The sequence below is a fragment of the Lepisma saccharinum genome, chromosome 19 (assembly GCF_977018435.1).
Source record: "Lepisma saccharinum chromosome 19, izLepSacc3.1, whole genome shotgun sequence".
In the NCBI taxonomy this organism is placed as follows: Eukaryota; Metazoa; Arthropoda; class Insecta; order Zygentoma; family Lepismatidae; genus Lepisma; species Lepisma saccharinum.
Genome location: NC_139247.1, coordinates 71,452,774 through 71,477,732, shown reverse-complemented (window position 1 = coordinate 71,477,732; position 24,959 = coordinate 71,452,774). Strand labels below are relative to the sequence as shown.

Here is a 24,959-nt window from a genome sequence, read left to right as displayed (position 1 = left end):
AGGCAAAAATGTTTGAAAAAGGCAGCGTAAGGTGAAATAGGGGGAAAAAAAAAAAAGGCAACAAAGTATTGTTCAGGAATCAGTCAAGGCTCAGCTAAGATAAAATAGACCTAGAATTAAGTACAGAGCATCCTGTATGGATTTGAAACTGCTGAATTAGTGTTCAACCATGATGGCTACCATTTGCAAAAGATACTTGGCACCGAGGGTTCCAATAGAAAACCCTTAATAAAAATCTCCACCTACCCCATTGGTTGGAGTCTTCCCAATTTGGTTTGGTGTCTTGGGGCTTTTATTTTGCTGCTTTGGGGTCTTAGCTTCCTTTGGAGTCTGGCTCTGCTTCTCTTTCTTTGGAGTCTGGTTCTGCTTCTCTTTCTTTGGAGATTGAGTCAGTTTCATTTTCTGTGGAGTGGGAACTTCTTCATCTTCATCTTGAAAGAAAAATGGTGGAGGAGGTTACTAAACAACTGCACCGGTATTTGTTGAATAATAATGTTTTACATCTACAGGTTAATTGTGCTGGTGCAAATGAATGATTACAGGCAACAGAAGTTGTTTCCTGTGCATTTGCACTATACCTTAACTGACACTCGCGCCTACTTAAAGCCGAAGGTTTATGGTTACAGCAACACAAGCCTTCCATCTGTCGCTATACTGGGAAAGATCAATCCAATCTTTTCCATCCTTACTATCTCAACGTTATATCTAACGCAATTATAACGTTATCTAATAATGTAATTACTCTAATAATATCTGGACATGAACACAAATTATGTAGTTCTAAGCAGGGTTGTTAAAGGTTCAGGAATCCATACATTCAAATGGGTTCTATTGGGTTCACTGCAGGACTGGAACCTTTTCCCTCACAAAAAATTCGGTCCAAGTTGCGTATTGTTACATTGAAAAAAGGTTCCTGGATCATATTTAAATTGAAGCGGGAAAACATGTTCCTGGACAGAATTAAAATTCTTCCGTAAAAAAGGTTCCTGGACACAATTTAAATTGATCCGGAAGAAGGTTCCTGGACCGAATTGAAATTATTTAAATATGAAAAGGTTATACTATACACATTTACGTTTGCTGATTTTCTCTCCCAGTCCGGGATTGAATTTATTTACAATTACAGACAAGGCTTGACCGATTAAAATTTGCCTTCTAAAAATGTCCGCGCGTATGTTTTACATTGGAATGTCACGCTACAGTTGTACAAAACTTAGCACAGGGAATAGATCAAAATGCTGCTCTTCTCTCGTGGGCCAGATTCAAAAACTCAGTTGTCGAGTTACTGTACATAATGTTATGCACTATATGGCATCACATTTGAGTTCAAACTAACCAGTCACATGTTGCTCTGGCATCCGATCCAGAAACCACAGCCAATAGGAGCCGTCGATGAGGCAACTTGAGGCTGCTGTTTTCCCAGCAGATATTATAACAGGGAACCGCAGTGCTGCTACAACCAAGTGAAGGAATGCACACGAGAGTATGGGGCTATATGGAGAGTGTTAACGTGACTGCAGAGTTTGAGTTTCAACCATTTCTACCTTGAACCTTAGATTCTTGAGACAGCCAGCACCTGGATTAGTCTTTCATGCTCACAAGTGGATAATTGTTTATTGTCAGGTCCGTATTCGATCAAAGTTGTGTAACGTTTCATTACAATACGGAACTTGGATCCTATTTAAACTGATTCGGAAAATAAGGTTCATGGACTGTATTTAAATTGATCCTGGAATAAAGGTTTCTGGATCGTATCTAAATTGATCAGGAAAGAAGGTTCCTGGACAGAAATGAAATACTTTACAGAAAAAAAGATCCTTTATTTATTTATTGAAATTTCCAGTACAGCAGAAGCCATTTTAAACCAGAAAGAAACAGCAGTAAAACAATAGATTAAGATTAAAAACAAAAGAACGGATAACATAAAATAAACAAAAATAAAACAAGCCAAAAAACAATTTACGCTTGCTGATTTTCTCTCCTGGACCTGAATTGAATTTATTTTAAATTCCCAGACCTTTAACAACCCTGGTTCTAAGTTATGTAACCTTCTACACTCACCTGTCCCCTAATCCCTTTTAGGTCCAAATATTTTCCCAAGGATCTTAATTTCAAACTTACGTTCCTCTTTTCATGTAATGAACCAAGTTTCACATCCATACAATGTTACAGGCAAAATTACTGTCTGGTATATTTTAACTTTTAGTTAGATATTATAGGAGAAGATAAAACCAACATGCATTTCCTGAACTAAGTCTGCTTTATCATATCAATAAACAAGTTGTTTCAACTTTGCATTTTAATGAAAATAGGCTTATTTGGAAAAAGTGGGATCAAAAGATGAAATTTGATTTGCAACGTTCAGGAAGTTATTTTCTCTTTCTCGACAATAATGCTGATACTCATCCTGTGTGATGGGATGTGCATGCTCGAATTGTACAAGAACAGTGATGCTTATCTTCATGCTGCAAAATTATCTACATTACAAAAAAATATATGTTTAAACAAGACAAATGCAATGAGGCAAAAAAATACGTACCTTCCTCGTCATCATCATCCTCCTCCTCCTCCTCCTCTTCAACTTCACTGCCCTCCCCTTCTTCGGAGCTTTCCTCTAACTCCAACATATCATCTGACTCTTCCTCACTTACTTCTTCTTCTGCAAATCAATACAATTATTTAAGAAAACCAAATTTAAATAATACAGTACATCATGACATGGCACAGCACAAATTGATGAAATATAAAGGTGGACTTAGGTATAATGAAATCAAAGAAATATTTTGCATTTTCTAACGATTATGTGCATCACCTTTCTTCAAAAACATTTTTATGGTTAAGTGAAGATTTACTCCAATGATATTTTTCCTGGATTTTCACAATCAAAAATGACTGGCATGCTTTTTCCACTTTACCTTCTCAATCCCTCCCAGGGACTTTTTTTTGGAACATTATAAAAAAGGTAAAAAAACTGTTTTGGTAATAGATATATTAAGAGGGTCACTCAATAAATAGTTTCCTGTGACATAAAATTTGTTACAAAAATTATTGAGTAACACTATGTATATGGTTGACTAGCCCCATCTGTCACATTCAAGGAAAAATAGGCATTTCTCCCACAGATGTGAAGGTGCATGCGCAGAGGGAAAGGAAACTACGAAACAGCGTGAAACACCAGGCTCAAGTTATTAGAGAGGAGGGCAGCATGGTAGGTGTAAGTGTATTGGACAGCAGGTGTCAGGAAGAAGTATGTGCCGTGATTTGGTACGAATGCGCAAATAGCTTGACATCATAAGCATTATGTTTATGGGAGTATTGTCTTACTTGTTCTCTTCGGAATACCAACTTCCAATGGTGTAGACAACACCAATGAAAAGAAGATACATTGAAGATTGTTATTGGTTGTGAGAAAAGTCAAAACTCCCATTTAAATTGCGATAACTTGAAGCATAGAATTCACGTATAATTTCCAGAATTCCCAGTGAGTAGCCATCCTGCATACTCTCTTGTAGAGTCTGGTTTCATTTTAGTAGCAGTACCAATTCCGGAGATATTGAAATAAATGCACACCTGGTGTGCAACTCAAACACAGGTTAAACATTACAGAATGCTATGCATAACCCAGGTAAGTACCATGGTACAGATCCTTAATATAATAGAAGATACTGACAATATTTCAGGCAAACCAAAAGGGAGAGTAAAACCACGAACAAAACATGAAAATAATCTTACAGGACCATTTCACAATAAGCTTTCTTTTAGGACTAGTAAGATTTTCATCAACGGATGACAAATTTCTTCAGAAAAGAATGCCACAGACACACAAGATGTTCAAAATATCTTACCCAATATAGAGTCTGACAATGGCTGTGCATTCACTTTTGCTTTCTTCGAGTTAACCGATCCATCTGGCTTATTGAGTTTCCGCTTGCTCGCTTGCATATTCATCGTGATGGCTGGAGATAAAGCGGATGTATCTGGAAAAGAACATGCCTTAAAATTAACAGAGTCTTTTACAAAGAATCCTGAAAACATTCTTTATGCTCAAAAGTTTTTACTAGCATTTGAGGTTACACAAGAATGATGAAATTAATTTATGTGGCAAACACCAAGTGTTGGCAGAAGACATTTTAGTGAACCACAACACCAAAACACTTTAATGTGAATCTATTGTGCTGTTTTTGTTTTGTGGTTCACTAAAAAGTGATTGGTGTTACTTTTGTGAAAACCCCTTGGCTATGTTGTTAAACAATATGTAAACATTAGGGTTGAAGTGATAACGACTGACACAGATTTGCACAAATTCTGACACAGATGCTAGGAAAGTATAATAATAATTGTTCAAAATATTGATTAATATTAGTAAGCTTATATTAAAATACATAATTGTCAATCTACTGGAGTTTTGCTTCAAAACATTCAAGAATTACAGCAGAATATTAAAATAACTGTTACGTATGAGGGGCAGTCAAATGAAAACCGAATACCCACCATAAAACACATTCCTCGCAAAAGTTGGCAACACTACTGTTACATATCGATACTGCCATCTGTAGGGTAGGAGAAATGAATAGTGAAAACGCACAGGTCCACACAGTTGCTTCATCATTGCTCAGGAGATGAGCGTAGTGAAAAGTGTGTTAGTCCAGCATTCGAAATGGGGGCAAGCAAAGAAGAGCAGAGAGGTGTGGTTCATTTCTTGGTGGCTGAGGGTGCTGGAACACGTGAAATTCATCGTCTCATGTCTGCAGTGTATGGCGAACACTGCATGTCCCTGACAAGTGTGCATGAGTGGCAGAAGAGATTCCGCAAAGGACGCACATCACTGCAAGACGATCCGCGGCCGGGACACACCAATCGAGCCATTACGTCTGATGTGATTGCGGGGATAGATGGTCTGATCTGCGAAGACCAACGAATCAGAGGCAGAAATTTGTGTTCAGGTTAGCATTAGTCATGGCTCTGTGCATGCCATTATCAAAGATCACCTGCAGTTCCGAAAAATTTGCACGCAGTGGGTTCAACATCAACTGATGGAGGGACAAAAGATTGACAGAATGACTGCATGTCAGAGTCATTTGCAGCGGTACCACGAGGAAGAGTATGGGTTTCTGTCACGTATCGTCACAGGGGACGAAACGTGGTGCCACCATTTTGAGCCAGAGAGCAAACAGCAAAGCCAACAATGCAAATACGTCTATTCTCCCCCTCCAAAGAAATCCAAGGCTGTCCATACGAGTTCCGGTAAGTTCATGATGACCTGCTTCTTCAACTGCAAGGGCCCTCTACTTGTCGACTTTCTAGAGTCGTTTTCACGTTCAGAAGAGAGAACGGGGCTTATGGAGAAACCGCACAGTGTTGCCAATACAGCGCTAGCTCATGTAGCCGGGAAATGATGACCTTCCTTCACAATGAAGGTGTTACATATTTTGTATATATAATGATAATTATATGTAATTATTAACATTAATATTATACTGTGAACGTTACAGTTACCCTTTTTACTATGATCCATTGCGATCACTACACACGCGAGTGTAATGCACGAATATGACACTTCAGAAATCACTTAAAAAAGTAAAAATCACAGAGCTCACACAACTGAAAACACTTTTTCGGGAGAGGGAAAAAGTCTCAAAGCAGATCTCTCACTCAAGTGACCCTGGCACATGGGTTAGATTCAAGTTGCAACCCAAACAAACAAATGAGTTATGGCCCACGTGAACTGATAAGACGTGAATGACTCAAGCAAGGCATGTCATATTTCTATCTTGAAGCCTCATATTTTGTCACGTGTTGGAAAGCCTTTCAAAGGTTAATATGGTGTCTTAATTTATGTGAAAGGTGATCTTCATTTCAGCATTAATGTCGACAGTAATGTAAACGAAAACAACGTGTATTTGCGACAGCACTAATGTTGCTCACAACAGCAGCATTAGAAATAATTGTCAATTATTAAATTTAAGTAATTTCAATTCTATTATAACAAACTGCATGAAGTTCATATTTTTACTGAATGGAAATAAAATAACAACTGGAAAACTTGGTGGTGATTAGCCGGAATGCTGCGGTGAGTCGGCTCAAGATGGCCAGACAACGTCTCCTTACTTCGCGCGCGGTTCGGGTTAAAAAAACTCTAAATGCATGGAAGTAATATTTCTGGGAACCTTTGAGTTCACTTTTTTCATAATGAAAGCTTCAATTTTACGGCATGTTTCAACGTTAGGAATGAAAACAATGTAAAAATTGTGTTTTCACAGAAAATTTGCATTTTTAATTTATCTAAAATTATGTAAGCAAGTTACCAGTTTTTTGTGTTCACCATCGTATTCTCTACAAAATTTCCTGCAAAACTGCAGGCACCGATTTTACTTAAGCTAAATTTGTAAATCCAGAAATTTCACAACAGCGTGCTCGTATTTCCCATAAGAAAAGCATTGCCCATAAGAGCCCATTGTGTCTTCTGAACGTGAAAACGACTCTAGAGTGTGGAGCCACAATCAATGTACAGCGCTATGCAGACACGTTGCAGTTTCTGCAACGTGCCATAAGGTCAAAATGCCCTGGAGTGCTGTCGGACTGAATCATCCTTTTGCATGATAACGCCCATCCCCATACAGCCAATCTGGTGAGGGATAAGCTTCAGACATTTGGCTGGGAAACGCATGAACATCCTCCGTACAGTCCCGATATTTCCCCTTGTGACTTCCACATTTTTGCTAACGAGTCATTCCATGTGAAATCACCCAATATTAAATCAATTGGTTGCTTGACCATTTTGTTATTTTTTTATATTTTCACCATAGGTGGTCTTGCTAATGACCTGCTCAAAAAGAATTTTTTTTTTTGAAAAATCTTCCGCCATCTTGGATTTCTGTTCATTTTTCATCACTGTGGGAAGCAAAAATGAGTGTTTACAAGGGTTTTAAAAAAAGGTTGCTGTGTGATTTCTATTACAGATGGAATGTTCTAGTTTTCACTGCCTCAAAGTAGAGATTCTGGCCTTTCAGAAAATGTATATATTGTAAGGTAAGAATCAAGTAACTGGGACTTTAATGGGTTTCAATATAACCATCGTAACGGGAAATTTTGCCAATTTTAAAGGTCTGTAAAATCAAAAGGGCTTGAAACCACAGGATGGAATTATTTTTGCAAGAACTATGAGTGGAAGGCTTTTCAGCCATGGTTAAACAAATCCGGGGTTGTAAGCCCTTCTGTCCGATTTTTAGTTCCGAAATCCGAAAATTTCCAAAATTTGTGAATTTCAAGGTCAAATATCTCTAAAGGGGGACCTGCCAAAAATTAGAAATTTTGGCCATGGATACTCCTACTAATACTTAGTAAAACCTGTGAATTTCATTTTGGGGTTCACACCGATGTTCATGTTACAGGCTGTCAAATATCTCTAAAAATGACATCGTGAAAACATAATAAATAGGCTTAAAGTGACCTGATTTCCATTATTTTATAATCTAGTTATTTTATAAGGGTAAACAGAAATTAAAATAGATAAACTAGTTAGTTACTAGTTGATATATTTCAATATATACTTAGTGTGCTTTTGTTAATAAAAATCAAATCAAATCAAAATCACTTTTTGGATTGAGAAGACAAATGTTAGTAAACAAACAAGAGTACTATTATGTCAGTAAGTATATACAAGTTGCATGCACATGTTTCTTAAAGGCTTATGAATATCCAATACTATCAAACCTTACTCAATACATCCACTCTGGTACATAACAAGTGTATGCGAAATATAACATAATATATACAACAATTGTCTGCGAAATATAACATAAGCTACCTGTAAAATATGACAAGCATTTAAACGCTTCAGAATATACGTATTCAAGTTCTTCCTCTATTTTTGTATCCCAGTTACATATACCATTATGATATACACAGTTTGCAATTCAATATATTACATGACAATGACATTTACAACTCCATATATCACTACACATAATACAACATTACATCAATATATATATATATACACTATCTACACATGGACATCAAAGTTACAGGGGATCTTGTCTGTCTCTCAATCCATGGAGCCATGAAAAAAAAAGAAAAAATATCTGACTGGTGCGTGGTCCCGAAAACACTGATTGGCACGGAGATGATTGATCAACGGACTATTTCTTATGTGCTTGTAACTTTAGTGACAGTTCTATGTTTTTCTGTTGAGTAAAATGTTGTATGTTCTCCCAGTAACAGTGGTGAAGTCACATGGTGTCAGAACATCAATTATATTGTTCAACTTCACCCAAGCAACATCATTTCTTTGTAAAGTAAAGCTCATTGATGGTCCACGAGGATTGAAGAACATCACTTTAACATCATTGTTTTCTTTTGACATTTCAATTACTTTACCTACATACCACCTGTTAGTGGCCACAGTGGCTCAGTCGGTAACGCGTCTGACTACCATGCTAAAGGTCCCGGGTTCGATCCCCAGCCGGTTCAAATCCGGGAACTTTTCTAACAAAGGAAGCGGCCCCGGCACCCACCCAGCGTCGAATGACGTGGGAACCTGGGGGGTAAAGGCGGTCAGGGGCATGGTGCTGATCACATCACCCCCACTCACGACCGGATCAAGAAAGTGTGGGGCGTTACCCCCCACACACCCTATACGCCTTCATGGCATGGTGCTAAGTACAGGGGAACACTTTATTTTTTTTACATACCACCTGTTATTGTAAATGCAAACGACTGTCATTTTCAATTATTTCATTAAAATGAAATATTCGTGGTGAGTCATCAATTCTGAACTCTACATGATTAATTTGAAATGATGCAGATATTCTACTGATGAGAAGAGTTGAAGAGTCCTTGGGTATGTAGCAGTGGTGATCTCTTGTTCCTTCAAATCTATGAGCTTCATTTAAGCGGTCATTCAGAAACCCTTGATCATTTCTTGTCACTTTCAGTCACCATGATGAAGTTTATCCTTTAATATTTTCCACACAAAACTCATACATGTCCTTTGGTGTAAGAATATGGCCTTCAGTTGGTCGCTGCAGACTTGTCTTTGCCACAAGTCTTTTTACCATCCCACCAATCCCATCACAAGGATCCTTGCCATGGCTTGTGACAAAAAAATGCCACTCAGCAGCCACACCGAAGTCCTGTTTATGCTTACATAAGTTAGAAAAATTCTTTCTGTTCTTATATTGGGCTCCTGAGCCATCTGAGAAATAATAAATTTTCTGTAGATTTGGGATGAACGTTTGAACAAATGGAATCAGCTGCTTTTGGAAAGCGTAAACAGCAGTTGTGTTGTGTACAATGCAGTCACTTATAATACAAAGACTTTTGATGCATAGATCATCTGAAGAATTAGTCTTAAAGTAAACACAAAAGGGGTGGACAGTAGCTTGAGCATTAATCCAGTGGTAGCTCTGGATTTCATCTTGTACAACAAATGTGAAGTTTTCAGAGAAATCACAAATCACTACACATTCATCCGGAGAAAGACTTTCTTTCGTTCTTTTGCAAAATTCTGATTGACTCTGAGCAATAAAGTGGTGACTTTTTAATTGCAGTAACTTCGAAGCTAAATTTTCTTTAAACTCTGAAATTGTTTCTACAACAGTGATCAAATTGCAACGAGCTGTTGTTATCCATTGTTTGTAAGTAATTTTTTTCTCGTCGTCATCATCAGAATTGTCCAAATCAGGATTCAGTTCATATAATTTTAAGTCTTGTGTAATTGTAAACTGTGTATATCATACTGTATATGTGACTGGTATACAAAAAATAGAGGAAGAACTTGAATACGTATATTCTGAAGCGTTTAAATTCTTGTCATATTTTACAGGTGGCTTATGTTATATTTCGCAGACAATTGTTGTATATATTATGTTATATTTCGCATACAATTGTTATGTACCAGAGTGGATGTATTGAGTAAGGTTTGATAGTATTGGATATTCATAAACCTTTAAGAAACATGTGCATGCAACTTGTATATACTTACTGACATAATAGTACTCTTGTTTGTTTACTAACATTTGTCTTCTCAATCCAAAAAGTGATTTTGATTTGATTTGATTTTTATAAACAAAAGCACACTAAGTATATATTGAAATATATCAACTAGTAACTAACTAGTTTATCTATTTTAATTTCTGTTTACCCTTATAAAATAACTAGATTATAAAATAATGGAAATCAGGTCACTTTAAGCCTATTTATTATGTTTTCACGATGTCATTTTTAGAGATATTTGACAGCCTGTAACATGAACATCGGTGTGAACCCCAAAATGAAATTCACAGGTTTTACTAAGTACTAGTAGGAGTATCCATGGCCAAAATTTCTAATTTTTGGCAGGTCCCCCTTTAGAGATATTTGACCTTGAAATTCACAAATTTTGGAAATTTTCGGATTTCGGAACTAAAAATCGGACAGAAGGGCTTACAACCCCGGATTTGTTTAACCATGGCTGAAAAGCCTTCCACTCATAGTTCTTGCAAAAATAATTCCATCCTGTGGTTTCAAGCCCTTTTGATTTTACAGACCTTTAAAATTGGCAAAATTTCCCGTTACGATGGTTATATTGAAACCCATTAAAGTCCCAGTTACTTAATTCTTACCTTACATATATATACATTTTCTGAAAGGCCAGAATCTCTACTTTGATGCAGTGAAAACTAGAACATTCCATCTGTAATAGAAATCACACAGCAACCTTTTTTTAAAACCCTTGTAAACACTCATTTTTGCTTCCCACAGTGATGAAAAATGAACAGAAATCCAAGATGGCGGAAGATTTTTCAAAAAAAAAAAATTATTTTTGAGCAGGTCATTAGCAAGACCACCTATGGTGAAAATATAAAAAAATAACAAAATGGTCAAGCAACCACCTCTGGGTGATTTGACATGGAACGACTAACCTGAAGAAAGACATTCATGAACGTCTGTTTCATTTGGACAAGGAAGTGCAACAGTGGGTGAGGTTGTGGACCTACCTCTTTCTACAAGACGAATTGATCGTCTCGTCTCCCCGTGGGATAAATGTTTTGAATAAAACAAACTTCATTGTCACTTTGTAGCAGGTGTGAACACAATCTTGGTGCCAAATACATAAAATTTATTTCTGCAAAAATTCCAGAATAATTAAGACTCCGTGAAAGTATCACACTGAAAACTGCACGACACACTGAAAACTGCACGAAAGTCATCAGCCCGTACCAATAAATAAAATCCAACTGATAATTTCCAATATTGGCACCACTGATATCTGCCCTGCTCTAATAAAAATCTACCATGAACATCATCAACACAGTGAGATGTTAAAACATTTACGAACATACTTGAAAACATTTTCTACATTTGGCAGCTTTAACTAGAATACCAGAAAGTTATGCAAACTCACCATCTTCCTCCTCCTCGCTCTCATCGTCACTATTCATCACATCGGACATGTCATCTTCTGGTACCAAATATCCTGGAATGCAAAATTTAAAATTTTTTACAATACTCTGCACGACCTTAAAAAACATGTGAAAATGTTCCTGCACCTTATAAGTTATGGAATAAATGCTGGAAAAAGGCATTTCTCCACTGTACTTTGTTTTAAAGGCCAGATATTTAACAAAAAATATATCTGGATATATATATATATAAGCAGTTACTTTGCCCACAAAAGACAACAGCCAATTAAAAAACTCACTTGTCAAAAGTATACCTTGTAGATACAGACTAATGGTTAAATGAAAGTTAGTTTATATTGCCACATATTTAACAATTTTACCAATACAACACTGTATTGGCCGATACTGTTAATCTGCCCTATTTCTATTCAAAATACAATAATTTGCAACTACAGTTGCAACATGCCAGTTTGTGTACGCTGACCTTGCCAATGGACGTATCAGTGCTTCAGTATCCAGTTTGCATGTCTTTGCGAAGTGTTGAGACGTTAACAAGTGATTTACATTGTTTTGTTTTAGTTCATGTAATACTGGTGCTTTTCTGCAGCCTAATAAAGCAACGAACAATTTACAACGAATTTTTACGTACGACCCTTACGTCATTATGAATTCTTGTAGGGAAGACAGAAGGCGTTGGCAGCAGAATTCCCCAGATGTTCCTGTTCCACACAGACAATGTTCGAAAACTTTTTAACAAATTTAGGGAAATAGGGTGTCATTGATAAGAATTAAAGGGGAAATGGCACGTGCTTACAGAGACCACGTTGGACCATGATTGCACCATACGCCTAAAAAATCCCTTTTGGCACCTTGCACAAGAAACAACATCTCCACGTCGTCTGCCATGCTTTTAAGCCTGAAACCATACATTAGAAGAATTGGAAGACATCAGGAGAGAAATTAAAGTAATATCAAAAGAGGAACTGACACACATTAGTAAAAAACTTCTTTAACAAAAGCCGTAAATGTGTGGACGCAAGTGGACGACATTTCCAAAAGCTCTTTTATAAAGGTATGTGCTCATTTTAATTGTCTATGTAATTGTAAAAGCTTATTTCACTACATAGCTAGTGGTTCCAGTTATGCAGATGCTGCATCCAGTTTGGTGGCAGACTCTGCCTTGAAAGGCTTTGTTGTAAAGTATTCTTTTTATGGTTCTTTAGAGGTTTCTATAAATTTCTGTGGACAGATTGGAAAAAACGTTAATGCTTCAGAACAGAAATATTCCAGAACAATGAAAATCTAGATGCATGACATGTAGATCTCTTAATGCACTAAGCTGCAAACCACTTATCCCTCACCTGTGAGATGTACAGTTCCCTGCCCTGTAGTGAAGGTGATCTACTCCCCACTCTGGAAAGTGAGATCCAACACTTGTTGCGGAATCTTCTTTTTGGAGAGAGAGCACAGAAGGAACTCTTCCTTCTCTGTTTCAAGCATTATATACACCAAATTTGCATAAATTTTGCACTTTGACATTTTTTTCGGGGTGGGGGAAACACGATTTTTTTAAGAAAAGTATTTTTGAGGGGATTTCCCCCCTTTCCCCCTCCATATGTATGCCGAATGTGCATAAATTATATATCGCCTGAATCTGTGATTCATTCTGCATACAACGGTATATCTTTCATATCTCTAGGGCATTTAGTTTCTGAGCTATAGTCATTTCAAGGTACCGCTGCATTTTGAAGCTTGAATCATTGGCCATTCCTTTTGGGGGTATAACTCAAGTTATTTGGTCAAACGACAATGATGCAAATATATTTCTGTTTCTTACATGCCAGCGATAATTTCTATGTGCATTTTGAACTTTTCATATCCTTTTTTTTTTTCGGGCGGGCGCGGGGGGGGACCCCATTTTTAAAAATATTTTCAGGGGATTTCCCCCCTTTCCCCCTCCATGTATACGCCGAATGTGCATAAATTATATATCGTCTAAATCTGTGATTCATTCTGCGTACAACGGTATATCTTTTATATCTCTAGGGCATTTAGTTTCTGAGCTATAGTCATTTCAAGGTGCCGCTGCATTTTGAAGCTTGAATCAGTGGCGTGCCGACCATTCCTTTTGGGGGTACAACTCAAGTTACATTGGTCATATGATAATAATGCAAATATTTTTGTGTTCCTTACATGTCAGCGATCATTTCCATGTGCATGTCGACACTGTCATGTACTTTTTTCTTGGGGGGAGGGTGGGGGAACCAAATTTTTTTCAGAAATTTTGGAATTTTGAGAGTAAGCACCCTCCCCCCCCACCACATATACGCCGAATTTGCAAAAATTTCATATAGTCTGAATCTCTGGTTCATTCCGCGTACAATGGTATATCACTCATCTCTCTAGGGCAATTAGCCTCCGATCTACACTCATTTGATTGAAACTCTGCATTTTGCTCAAAATCGGCTCGGGCAATAGAGGCTTACATGTGAAAAAGGCCTTGGGCGGCAGAAGGTTAATGCTTCAGAACAGAAATATTCCAGAACAAAGAAAATCTAGATGCATGACATGTAGATCTCTTAATGCACTAAGCTGCAAACCACTTATCCCTCACCTGTGAGATGTACAGTTCCCTGCCCTGTAGTGAAGAAGGCAATCTCCTCCCCACTCTGGAAAGTGAGATCCAACACTTGTTGTGGAATCTTCTTTTTGGAGAGAGAACACAGAAGGAACTCTTGCTTCTCTGTTTCAAGCATTATATTAACTGGAGCACTATCCTCTGGAAAACAAAGCAGGTTATACATATTTTACAGCACCTGTGCCACAATAGTATATCATAAGAATTTTGATTTGCAGGTTTTTTTTTGGCTAATTGCGAAGATGAGTATGAGTGACATGATGAAAGGAAACTTGCAAGGAACACTCACGCCCAGGCTAGAATTCGAACCCAGGACTAGTGCCATAAAGGTGCATAGGTTGTGGAGGCAGAGTACAACATTATCAATTTTGGTTAGGGATGGGCCAATACCGATCAAGTGCCAATATAAAATTTACCAATGTGGATAACCGATCAGATATAAAATTTCAATTTATTAATTTACCTCTAATTGAACCAAGCTTTTGCAATGTACAAGCCGACACAATATTGCACAATAGTGTAAGATATTTATAGATATATCAGATTGATAAAAATTATCAGTAATTTTACTGATCCCACCAATATCAATATCTGTTCCACTCCAAATTTTGGTGTGTACAATGCAAGGTTCCACTGTATAGAATTGCATAGGTCACGGACCAAGACGAACTGCTACAAAAAGATGTGTACAAGGGATGGTAAAGGAGCAGTTCTGACAAGATAATTCATGATTTATCTGACTTTTCTCAATGGATCGTGGGATATGTTGTATCCTTCAATAATTATATATTTTGCTTTTTCCTTATGTACCTTTTGCACAACAGAATAGAAGGTTTTCAGCAATCGCAAAATATGAAATTAGTACTATATAATTTCTAAAGAATTTAACCTCCATTAGTCTTCAAAATTATTTTATAATCTGAAATACATAATACTCTGTATTCTAAACACATGTCATCCTATTATTCTATTTCAATTCCTGCATTGTGCACCTAGCAACCTTGAAATTACACCTACCACTACAGGCAGCCAACCAATGCTCGGTACAAGTTGGGTTGCCTAGTGAAAAATGTCATCCTGAAATTATTTGTGAACACAAGGCCTTTGACCCAGTGTACCACCCCTCAAGATTTAAGTCATTTTTTTTAATCAACAGATTTCAATGTTTTACATATAAAAGTGTTTCCACGATTACAAAAGCACAAATAACAGATATTTGATCCCAAAGCATGGCAGACTTATGTATAAAAATTTCAGACATCGAAAATAACTATCAGTACCAAGCCTAACCTAACTACGTCAAGTTATAGCAGCTGTTGTGGGTGCTATATTCAGTTACACAAAGCATTCTGGCTGTTTTGCTACATGGTAAAGTTACACTAAGGTAACAGACTGACTTGAATTCAACATATCACATTTCCGAGAGGAAAACTCAACTGAAAATGTTCAGAAACAATAAAATCTTCATAAACCATGTAAAATATTTTACTTTCTCCAGGGGGTACAGATAAACAACTGTGAGAATACGATCTAAGCTAATAGATAATTTGAAAACACTTTACTATAGGTGAGACAGATTTCTTCAAATTTACAAGAGAAAGTACTTAAGCAAATCATTTTCTGTAGCGTTGTTGAAGTTCGGGAATGTAGTTTTGATCCATTTTAATGCAAATGCATGTGGGTTTCTACGAAAATTTATTTCCAACGTGCTATTGCCGCTGCCATTTGCTTTCTACATGAGAGCACAATGTTCCGTGTGTAAGATGACGTAAACCGCGTAGTCAGTGTTTCAACCCATGCCGTGTTTTCACTATAAGATGACGTTTCGAGGATGCGTCGTGAAGTTGTTGCCGGGTGTGGAAGATGCCATGGAATTTGTAATTCAACACTGACTCTTGAAGAAAGTGGAATGCAGGACGTGGAAAGTTAAAATTAAAAGAATTCAGTGTATTTACTTTCATCCAGAAAAAACGATGTCCGTATATGGTAAACTGAACAAAATGAGTGCTAATGGAACCTAACCTAGTAGGCATACCTCATCCCCGTGATGGTTCGTGGGGCTATCGTGAATTTTTGGTCTAACGTCAATGGTTTTTGGGGCTTACGTCAATGGTATAATAAATACTCTTATGTCAAAAATTGAACTTTTTTCGTGCAAAAATTTCGTGAAGTTTATTTTTTTAAAATTTAGGTATTTTTCTGTGAACAAGGTTGCAACACTGCACACCCACACTCCACACACAAAAACACTGGCACAACGTACAATGAATGGGTAAACTATCGCCATATTATGTGTGGAAATAAGGAAGAACAGTAAGTACTAGTTAATGTAAGAAATAGACATTATTTTAGTTAGAAATTCATTATTTCGCCTAAAGAAATGTTCTGCAATGCAGAATAGTACGTTAGCAATGTAAAAAGTGTGAAATAAATGATTTATAGGTGTCTCACCTATAGTAAAGTAGTACCGATATCTTTATATTTTATAATTAATGTCATTTAAAAAAATCCTGTTATGTACAGAGAGTATATAATGCACAAAGTTAGTGTGCAAGAGCACAGTGTTGAACTAAAATTTCCATGGTCTGCAGACTACTGTAAATACATCTTTTTTAAAAAAATTAGAGGTAATATTTCATCACAGATAATGCCAAATGAAAAAAAAAATACCAAATTATGATGAACTACTGTAAATAAACTCACCTGTAGAATCTGCATCTAAAACTGCCATTGATATATGGAAAGAGTTTTGTACGCATTGAGAGTAACGCTTCCCAGACTCAAGAATTACACCTGTTAAAATAAAAACATGTAATATTAGATCAATAAAAGGGTGGAATAAAAAAAAATGACCCAATCCCATACTCGCAGCATTCCTATTTTTTCATTTTGTAATTAACAAAATTAGTTACAACTCACTAACCGCACAAGCAAGATTTCATGTGTAAGTTCCTCCTATGGAATGGAAATCCCTCACTTCTAATTTTTATGTGCGTGTGTGTACATAAGAGTATAAAAACCCACGGAATATCATGCCTGCACCAATGAACTGCTTAAATGTGGGAAACTTGCAGACAACAAAACACCACCACAATTTGTAGAAACTACTGGCAATCATCAGTTATGGTGCTTATGGAGACAATGCTGTGGAATGTTCCACAATGCATTGAACAGTAGTAATACTGAAAGGTTAGTATACCACCAATAGTGTTTATTTAATACAAGAGCGAAATCTCACATTTCCCACACAAAGGCCAAACTCTGACGCCATAGAAAGTATAGGCACTGTGCAGGACCAAGTTGTAAATACTTGATACTAACATTTTCCCGATGGCTGTTCTACTTCAAATGATTTCGCTCCATGCACATATGGAGATGTTATAGGTATATACAGATCATTCCCTGACATTTGCTAAGCGGCCTGGCGTCAGCGATTGTCTTTCCCGGTGAACGGGGTCCGCGACAGTTGCATGCTAGTCTGTTTTTTTTGGCTCTCCCTGCCTTCGCTCTCTTTCCCTTTCTGTTGAATTTGCAGACTGACACCAGTACAATCCTCCCTCGGAAGTTGTGTTGTGTCGTGTCAGTGTGTTGAAGATTGTGGCTTAATATGGCACCACAAAAGTTTACATTACAACAAAGGATTTATCTTGTCGAGTGTTACTTCGGAAAGAGGAATTGTGGAGAAGTGCGACGACGTTTTGCAATGAAATTTCCTGGTGTTCCCGTTCCACATAGGACCACTATATTAAACCTCGTAAAAAAGTTTAGAGTAACAGTGTCACTTCTGAATAAAAAATAAAGTATACAAAGACAATCCGCACACCATGCGTGAGTTAAAGGAGTATTGTACGACAAATCGAGAGAATTATAGTACACAAACTTGCACGTGTAAATGCTAATTTCCTTCGGAGATGCCAGGAATGTGTTGCAGCAGAGGGACATCACTTTCAACACCTTCTGTAGTCAAGGTTAGTACACAATATGAAAACTAATTTTAATAGCCGTTCTAGCGACTGTCCTTGACCCCATTCACCGGGAAAGAAAGTGCTGACGCCGGGCCGCTTGCCGCCGAGTCTCGTAGCGAATGCTCTGTAGAATATTTATTCTTTTTTAACCAAATTCAAATAGTTACCAGTGTGGACAATTCTAAAAAAAATAAACTCCAAGGCATCACATGCGATGTTGTCCATTTGGCTACATGGGAGCCCTCGACACAGTAGCCCTGTCTAGTTGGCGGTACTTTTTGACAATGTGCAGTGCAGGTGTATCCAGTGTCAGGTTGGTGAAGGGTGGTGCAATGATATGACGTTCAACCAACTACACTGAAAGTGGTGTTCAAGTTCAGAATATTCAACAGATGCCTGTCTGCTGCTGTAAACGGTTATTTGACACCAAATACAGTACTTGACTCCAAATCAACGAACTAGACAACTCTGTTGCACCGTGCAACCAACTAGACGCTTCGGTGCAAACAGACAACTAGACGGGGCTACCCAACTCTTCCTATTTCAGTTAAATGCCTATGTCACGGCCAGGACTTATTTCCAGATCATACTGAAAACAGAACCTTTAAGCACCAAATTAACGTTATTCAAAAAAATCTATTGTACCTTATATATTGTTGAAAATAAATTAAAAATAAGCTAAAATATATTTAATTAGAATATGTCACGTATGGGAAGAAAGCCACCCCTTTAACAGGGTTGCAATCCGCGAATTTCAAGAATGTCATTGTATGGAATAAAGCATGTTTTCTCGTAGAATAAGGTAAGTAAACTAACATCCCACTAATATTTCCTTAATTTCAAATTGCAGTGTACGTGGCAAAAAAGTGTCCTTCGCAACCAAGATACAAATGACCATTTCGGATACTACGAAAGCTTGAAAAATACATTTCATGATTTTACAATAAAGAATAACCATTAAGGAACACAACCAAACAAAGTATCAATGGTAAGTTTCCACAGGTAATGAAGATCTAGCCACACTTTTTCTAGTCATATGGAACCATTACCGAACCAGTCATGAATGACATTTCCGGTCCGGTGAAAACTTGAAAGTTGCATTTCATGATATTAAAATATAGTATAAACATTAAGGAACAGAAACAATGTTTCAACAGTACGTTTCCACGAGTGTCGCTACAGGAGCTAATGCCAGGTGTCACTACAGCAAGCCTAAATCTTTTGTTTTAGACCGTAAGGTTCAGTCCGAGTGGTGTCATTTTTGTGGGAGGATGTTTATTTTCTGAAGTTTCACTCTGTTATTTAAAATGTCCCACGCTGGAAAGTAAGTATGGTGATTAATTCTGTCTTGCTTTCGTTATGGTGTGTTGAATGGTAAAAACATTTAGCAAACACATGTAATGTATATCCTAATGCTGTTAGCTAGTATTTTTTCTAGAAAGTCTATGATCCATGGAGATGTTGGTATTTATGTACGACTCGATTTTAATAAGGAGTTTCAACCGTTAGATATACATCACTTATGTATTGAAGGAATATTCGAAGTTACCGGCATTGTATTTAATAGTTTGAAAGTTGTAGTCAGATCCATATACCGCATTCCTAATTCAGATTCAAATATGTTTTTGTTACAATGGGAAAAACTTACAAGGTCCATTGATAAGTACAAACAATTTGTTGTTTACTTGCGAGATATAAACATAAATGTTCTAATTGATAATGCTGTAAAGAAATCATTCTGTGATACTCTCAGGTCTTATGATTATTATTATGCTAATGATCAAGTAACTAGAATGAAATCTTGCATTGATAATGTGATCACTAATGTTAACAGAAATATGATATCCTGTGGAACTATTGATCCCTGTTTATCAGACCACAGCGGTCTGTGGATTATTTTACCAATTTTAATTTATAACACACCCCCACCACAAAAACTACAAGTTTTAGATTGCTTGGTCAAACTAACATATGAAACCTCAGATAGCCTTAATGAAATTAATTTCTATGAATTGTTAAGTACCTGTAATAATTTGACTGAAGCATGGAACAAATTTGTACATACAATTGTCGATATTTATAATGAGTGCTGTCCAATAAAATACAGAACTATCAGCACTGGTAAGAAGAAAATGAGAACACATCTAACATGTTTCACTCCTAAATTAGCGAACCTTAGCGCTATTATGCAAAGACTACATGATAATGCCAAAAATAGCGATCAACTTTCTAAATTGAACTAGAATGAGATTAAAAAAAATTTAGAAAGGAAATAAAATTAGCTAAGCTAAAAGCTAATGAAGAGTACATAGCTAAGTAATAAATGCAAAGCTGCCTGGTCAATAATCATGTTTTATTGTGAGTTTTAAGGGGTTTTTAGCAAAGTGGTTTTAATTCTGTATAGGTCAAGCACTATGAAGTGTTTTTAACCCGAACCTTTCACCCAGTATCCTTACATGACACTTCTCTGACATGGCTTGATATTCCGAGCTGAAAACGACAACCTGAGGAAGGAAGCAGTAAAGCTTCCGAAACGTCGTCCACGTAAGAATACATACTCATTTGCGTAAGTAGACCAATTTGAATACTCTAACGTATTTATGTTTATAGATAGTGAGTAACACGCACGTAACCAATATGTTAATAATCAAAAAGGAAACTAAGATAACGGACGAAACAAAGTTGCCAAGTATCACACCCAATGAGTTTAATAGTTTCTTTATAAACAATCAAGAACATTTAAACAAAATTCCTGTGAACTATGAAGAAAATGTCAACAATGACCTTAATGGCTATCTTGGTAGGCAAAGTTTCCCACAATTTAATCATATAAATTTTAAGTGGATACAGATTACCACGGATGAAATTTTAATTATTGTCAAAAATGAAAAACTCCTATAGTGAAGATTTTTTCGGTCTATCAACATTTATTATAAAGCATATTATTGACATAATAGCACTTCCCATTACATATCTTATTAATGGGACATTAAATTATGGTATTTTTCCTGATAACCTAAAAATATCTATAACATTCCCTTTCCACAAAAAGTGTGATAGAGATAACCCTGATAACTACCGGCCTATAACCCTTGTTCCAGTGTTTTCTAAAATTATAGAGTACTGTGTACAAAAGCAATTGACCCCTTATTTTGAACAGAATTCACTTATTAATGTAACCCACTTTGGATTCAGATCGGATCTATCTACTATTAATGCGGTAGAGACTGTCGTAAATGAGATAATTAATGGTTTCGAGTCTGGCTCATATACATGTACTACTTTGATAGATTTAAGTAAGGCCTTTGATACAGTTGCGCATGAAATCTTGCTTAAAAAACTACAGTATTATGGAATAAAGGGTATTGAACTATCCCTTCTTAAGTCTTATCTCACTAATCGGCGACAGATAGTAAAATTTAATGGTACTTGTTTATTATCCTTGGGACAGATTTCGTACATAGGCCCACAAACCATTTCCGGTAAGGTTAGGCAGGGTCACGTATAGGTTACAATAGTTAAAAATTGGTTTTGAAAAAATATTCGTAGCCCCCCCCCCCCCGCACCATTCTCGCATACCCCCCCGAACCATTGACGCATAGCCCCACAGGTGTCCGAAGGATAGTAAACATTTACCAATTTAATAATAAGAAATCTGATGAGCTAGATGTTTTGTCTGGCATCCCCCTGGGATCAGTATTAGGTCCATTTTTGTTTTTAGTTTATATGAATGACCTACCTAATTGCCTACCGTATAAAACAGCTATCTATGCTGATGACACTACCTTTATTACAAATGATCATAGTATTCTTAACCTTAGTATCAAAAATAAAGAAATGTTAAATGCTTCTTCTTTATGGCTTAAAACAAATAGCTTGGTGTTAAATACGACAAAAACAGAAACTCACTTTTTCTACTTAAATAACCCACCATGCATCTTAAATAATCAGGATTATGTAAAATTGCTTGGCATATATTTAGATACAAAATTAAACTGGTCAGTTCATACCAAGGAACTGTGTAAGAAAACCCGTGTCTTATATGTATTGCGGAAATTAAAAAGGTTTAAGTGAGGAAATGATGATCTCTGTGTACTACGCTCTTTTCCATTCACACTTACTGTATGGAAATTTACTATGGGGAAACTCTACAGGTGCAAAGGAAGTCTTTAAATGGCAAAAGAAGACTATACGTTGTATTAAAGGAGTACAGGATATGGAGTCATGTAGGGAATTCTTTAAGGAATACCATATTATCACAGTGCCCTCTATAAATATTTATCATAGTTTAATGTACATAAAGGAAAACCTGCCCAGTTTTAGGTTGCGTTATAATGTACATGACTATAATACAAGGCACAATCTGAATATAGAAATACCATACGCTAGACTATGCACCACTCAACAAAATTTTAAACATAATGGAATGAGATTATTCAATTTGCTACCAGCAGTTTACTAAACACATTAATAATATATTAGTAAGATATTGTATATATAGTGTCACGGAATTTGAAGAACACTTCCGTCAGGGCCTGTAAAATGTAAATGTCTACTCATAATGCATCACAGAGCTGTAATCTGGATTTTTGTACATGACTTGTATTGTAATCAAAATACAGTACTATTTTCCAATTGCTTTCGCTGTAATAAAACATGAAGTTTAATTTGCAAACTGTATTGTTGAATTGTAATATTTTAATATGTATTTTTAATTTTCTTTTTTGTAATTTTTTATATTAGTATTTATATACTTATTATGACTAAGTCTATTGCAATCATGTTGTCTAATGACTAATAAAGTATTCTATTCTATTGATAAAAACTTTGCATTTGATGTTAGATTATTACTCATAATGTTAGCAATACCATATGGTAATGCTACGCAGATACATTAGATATTGGCTGTTCTTTCTAATTTCAACAATAAACTTCATTGATTAGATTTGAAAATCAATTTATTGAATCTTGAGCTATAAAAATAAATACTAATGACTTTTGTCTTCATTTACATTTTCTTATAGGCCTATTTTTATTTTAGACGTAATTTCAAATATCGGAATGAACTTTGCAAGGGAATATTACTTGCAAACATCTTAATTATTCAGTTATGTTTGCTATAATTATTACACAAATTAATTGTAAATATATTTTTTTACCAAAACCCAAGATAATTGTTTGTCCTTATGATTTCAGACATCTTACGCTTGCACAACTTGCAGAAGAACTAGAGAATAATGAGTATGACATTGATGGCATATTTTTGGACCACCTGACCCACAAGTTTTAACAGATGAAGATTCAGCAGATTAGGATGACGGTGGACTTATTGACAACCTTACTTTGAGAAAACTAAGTGCAAGGACGGAACTAGTTTTGGCAAATAATGTGAGAATATTATGAAACAGAGGATGAAGCTGTAGGTGAATCACAATCAGTGGATATTCTCTCACATTTTGATCCCTCAGCATCTCGACCTACAAGAAGAAAAGTACCTAAGATCCCTATCCCAACTTTTAAGCGAAGCTGGAAGGAAGAAGATATAAGGCGAACAGGTCGATAATTTCTGGAGAGTGATTTTACTCCAGTTGAGTTCTTTGAACTATTTTTTGAGTACATTTTGCAAGAAATTCAAAAGTACGCATTTTCAAAAACTGCACAAATCCAGAAATTTCTAAAAGTGACTTCAAATGTTTCATTGAGATTTTTATTGTAACTGGGTATTATGATTTGCCTGGTGCTAGGTACTACTGGGACTTGCACGATGACATGAAAAACAATGCAGTTTATAATGCAATGCGAGTGAACAGGTTTCATACAATAAAACGGTTCCTTACATTTTGCAGATAACAATAAAGTCATTGGCAATGATAAACTTTGGAAACTAAAACCACTGATCAAGAGGATAAACGAGCATTTCGTGGAACATGTTGTGCCTGTTCAGCAGCTCAGCTTTGATGAGTCTATGATCGCATATTATGGTAAACATTCCTGCAAGCAATTTATTAAAGGTAAACCTATAAGAATTGGTTACAAAGCCTGGCGCTTGAATACTTTGATGGATACCCCATTCGTTTTGATATCTATCAAGGAAAGAGTATAAAGGATTCCACTGATATTGAAAAGAAATTTGGAAAGGCTGCAGCTCCTGTTATTTGAATGCTACATGAACTTCCCGGAAATATAAAAACTCTACCTTTTGATAATCTCAGGGACAATAAGGGAAAACAGAATCCCAAAGTATTGTAAATTAGTACCAGCTAATGAAATTAAAAAGAAACCAAGAGGTACATACGATTCCTTGTCTAGCAATGATAATATGATAGCTAGTTTGTTGGCAAGACAACCACGGTAACCGTGGCCTCAACATCTTCCAGTATTTCTCCACTCAATCAAGTGAAACGATATAGTCAGACTGAAAAGAAAAGTGTTTGGTTCCCCAACCTTCTATGATAGGAGAATGTAACAAGTTCATGGGTGGGGTGGATTTAATGGATGAAAATGTGAATCGTTATCAGATTGGTATAAGAGGAAAGAAATGGTGGTCGTCCATTTTCACCTGGATCTTTGATACTGTTTTGCAAAATTCCTGGTATTTGTACAAAAAGTCAAGGCCAAAAGTTTCCCAGCTTGAATTTAGGCGGGAAAGAGCTCAATACTACATACTTCATTTGGGGTTCCACTACGTTTCCAAGACATGAGGGACGAGTTTTGGAAGACGTGAGGTACGATGGTTGTGATTGATCACCTCATAATTCAAACTGAATGTAATAAAAGACTGAGTCGTGCAGGATGGTTGTGCTCAAGCAGTGTTCGTACTGCATGTGTCAAATGTGGTGTTGGACTTACACAGTGTAACTATGTACTAATTATTAAATATTAAATGTAAGACTAATGTAAAATTGTTTGTGATATTTGCATTCTTTTAAAAAATAAACACATTTTTAAAGTAATTGTGAAGGTTATTAACTC

The 24,959-nt window shown here is 36.3% G+C and overlaps 1 protein-coding gene across 1 annotated transcript in view; it reads right to left on the bottom strand.

Moving 5' to 3' along the window:
* Fkbp39 (FK506-binding protein 39kD) overlaps positions 1–24,959 on the bottom strand; it is a 63,287-nt gene that overhangs the window by 35,671 nt on the left and 2,657 nt on the right. Inside the window, exons 2-7 of the mRNA XM_083141072.1 lie at positions 16,726–16,815; positions 13,999–14,163; positions 11,387–11,458; positions 3,846–3,977; positions 2,540–2,659; positions 247–431 (exon numbers count right to left, since the gene is read on the bottom strand). Coding sequence (XP_082997198.1) covers positions 247–431; positions 2,540–2,659; positions 3,846–3,977; positions 11,387–11,458; positions 13,999–14,163; positions 16,726–16,815 — 764 coding nt within the window. The remainder of the gene's footprint in view (positions 1–246; positions 432–2,539; positions 2,660–3,845; positions 3,978–11,386; positions 11,459–13,998; positions 14,164–16,725; positions 16,816–24,959) is intronic.